Below are 2,927 nucleotides of genomic sequence, written 5' to 3'. Positions count from 1 at the left end.
TTTCACCAGGAACTCCAGAGATGTTCAGTCCTGTGCATCTGAAAGTTTTGTTAGGGATGACCTGTAACAGGGGCAGATACAGTCACGGTCAACATCCACTCTTCAAGAAAGGACAGAAAATTACACTGTGAGGAAAGCAGAAGCAGAATGACTAACCTTGTCGTTAATTTCTAAATGAGCGGCCCTGAGTTTTAGCAAATAATCTTATATATCCTCAGCTTCTTTCCCACTTCTAACAGAGCCAGTCCTACTCCCCAGCAAGAGCTACATTTCTTGGTGACAGAAGCAGGTGCAAAACTACAGGACAGTGTTCCCTGAGGCTATGGATGAACTGATAGCAACCTTTCAGAGAGCCAGCGAAACAAGCACACAAGGATGCTTTGTGTGTCCAGGATCAACTCTCAGCTTTGCTACACTGCAGATAAGCAGGCAGTTCTAACCGAAGATATTCTGTAGGCAATAATTGGTGGCAAAAGTTTACAAAAGGCAGCTGACCAGTGCTAGGTACTTGAGGTACTGGTGAAATCACTCTACAGTACAAATCAGGCAAAAATACTGTATTTTTTTCAGAAATTGTAGATCTCTTCAAGGGAAACATGATCTGTTAGATTATTTGTGCTGCAGTAACCTCAGAAGTACAGAAAGCCAACAAGAAAAAATGGTTCATGCTGCTGGTTTGGGTTCGCAGATGTTTCTCAGACCAGCTTTTACTTCAAATACTTCAACTGCCTTGGTAACAGCCTTGGCAAAAAAAAAAGAAGGGGGGCTTTTGAAAGACAACTAACACACAATAGACTTAATGCACAAATCTGCCAAGCAGAGGGAGAAGTTGCACCAGAGGAACAGAAGGATTCTGTGCTCATTTAGAGATCACCTACCTCCAAGCAGAGATCGAGGAGGCAGCCTGCCAGCTGTGATGGGACAAGTGCCAGCTGCAGCAGCACCACGAGTGTCCCTGGGGAAAGAGCTCTTCTGCTGGGCATCTTCAGGAGGCCAGGCGTGCCAAAGAAAGCAGCATGGGTATCACTCAAGGACCTGGAGCAAGAAACCTCCTGAAATGCCAGTCGTTGTGCTTCAGCACTCCTGCTTCTCGCTGCACATCACTGAGAGTTGCAGGAAACAAAGAGGGAAGTGAAAGTGGTAGCTGCTTTGAGTGAACTGCTCTTCTTGCAGTTGTTGTTTTTAAAAAAAAAGACAAGGAAAAAGGAAGTAATGAAAGATATAGTTTGAGTTAGAAATTAAAGAGGAGTATGGGTTGTATGTATGTGCCACTTGACCTGATTGCCTCAGATTAGCTCAGGTTGAACTGGCAAAAAAAAAAAGGGAAACTTTTGTGAAATTCCGAGTCCAATTTCTGACAGGTCGTTCTTCTCATCCCATAATTCAAACGCACTGGGAAGAGCAAATGACTCTCTGCCTTTGTACCCCTGCCTTGCTCCCAACTACACCACATCGTCATGTCGTGCAGTAGTGCTCGGCTGTGGCAGATGTTTTCCTGAGCTGGGTAACAACAGGTTTATCTATGGCTGAGCTCTTATGAACAAGTGTCTCGGTTTTCTCCATCTGGCTGGACCTCAGTGTTGCAATTATCACAGAAACAAGCTGCGCATGGCCAGGCACAAGGAGTAAATACTGGAGAATCACAGGGCGGTCAGAGCCCAGGACCTTACACCCCTCCTCACCCTTTCCAGGGGTGGGTGGGTTGCTGGAGGCAGCAAGTCAGTAGAGACACAAACACCCCTGCTGGGCTTAGAGCTGCTCTCTGCCCTGGTCATGCCTCCATCTGTCCTTGATGCCTTGCTACAAAAGTGAGTACATCTCACTACCACCCTTAATTTACAGTGCAGACACAGCTATTGTTTCTGGAAAAGGCTCTGTAAAACCTCACAGCTGGCAAGATTAATTTAAATCAGCTGTGAGGCTTCTAATAAACCTCGCTGCCTTCATTTACTCTGATAAATGGTAGTTCATTCATGTATCTGCTCCTGTCTTTCCGTAGATAACTAAGAAGTGTTACCGGGGATCCAGCCATAGGGTAGCTGGGTATTATTAACACCACATAGACAGAGAAGTTGCAAAAATGCAAGAGAAGGGTGGGATACTAGGCTAGAAGTAGATGAAACAGGAAAGGACTAATCATGAAGGACTGTGAAAATTAATATTAAATATAAGCTGCAATATCAGTCCAGTGAGCAATCCATTTAGAAAGAAAATTTTAAAATATGGCAGGGGAGGATTGGGCTTCTTTGCCAGAGCCACTGAGAGATGGGGAAATCCTAAAATAACAGAAGAACTCTGCGATGAAAAACACATGGCAGCACAATGGGAGCTAAAACCGACACCCTGATGTGCAGTCAGATAGTGGCCATTAAGCCAGCAGACAAAAAGTTTGTTGAAATTGGGCAAGTTCTACAAAATCCCTGTTCTGAAAAGCCTGTCATGATTGCAGGTATTTCCTTTTACAGATGGAATCAAAAGTGAATGGAAACAATTGCTGACTGCTTCTGTGCCTGGATTAAGGAAATTGGCAGAGCATCATGTGTCTGCAGCGAGGACAAATGAGTGCATCTTTTAGTATTCAATATGCAGAATGAAGCAATCCACATTTAATTTTTATCTAAAGCTGAGATGAGCCTGAAGTATGCTCTAGAAATTACCATTTCAATGGAGACTCACTGAAGATGCTGGAGAGTGTGGGAGCATCGCAAAATCCATCTAACAGTCGTGCTCAGGGGTCAAGTGGAAAGTACAGCTTGAAGGACATTCAAAGACTGCGCTGCTTCTAGCACTAGGGACAGTTTCACAATGCACATGGTAATTTGTTCAAGGACAAATCACACAGAAACTGCAAGGGATGGGGCACAAGCAGGAAACATGCAAGCTAGCAAATCAAACCCAGCCACCAGTTTAGAAAGTCAATGCTGGTT

The 2,927-nt window shown here is 44.4% G+C and overlaps 1 protein-coding gene across 1 annotated transcript in view; it reads right to left on the bottom strand.

The window, feature by feature from the left end:
- TLR4 (toll-like receptor 4) overlaps nucleotides 1-983 on the bottom strand; it is a 4,646-nt gene extending 3,663 nt beyond the window's left edge. The window contains exons 1-2 of the mRNA XM_009867818.1: nucleotides 879-983; nucleotides 1-61 (exon numbers count right to left, since the gene is read on the bottom strand). The exon at nucleotides 1-61 is cut by the window's left edge and continues 133 nt beyond it. Coding sequence (XP_009866120.1) covers nucleotides 1-61; nucleotides 879-983 — 166 coding nt within the window. The remainder of the gene's footprint in view (nucleotides 62-878) is intronic.
- Between the last annotated feature and the right edge of the window lie 1,944 nt (nucleotides 984-2,927).

The sequence above is a fragment of the Apaloderma vittatum genome, unplaced genomic scaffold (assembly GCF_000703405.1).
Source record: "Apaloderma vittatum isolate BGI_N311 unplaced genomic scaffold, ASM70340v1 scaffold4114, whole genome shotgun sequence".
In the NCBI taxonomy this organism is placed as follows: domain Eukaryota; kingdom Metazoa; phylum Chordata; class Aves; order Trogoniformes; family Trogonidae; genus Apaloderma; species Apaloderma vittatum.
This window is presented reverse-complemented; position numbering and strand designations above follow the sequence as displayed.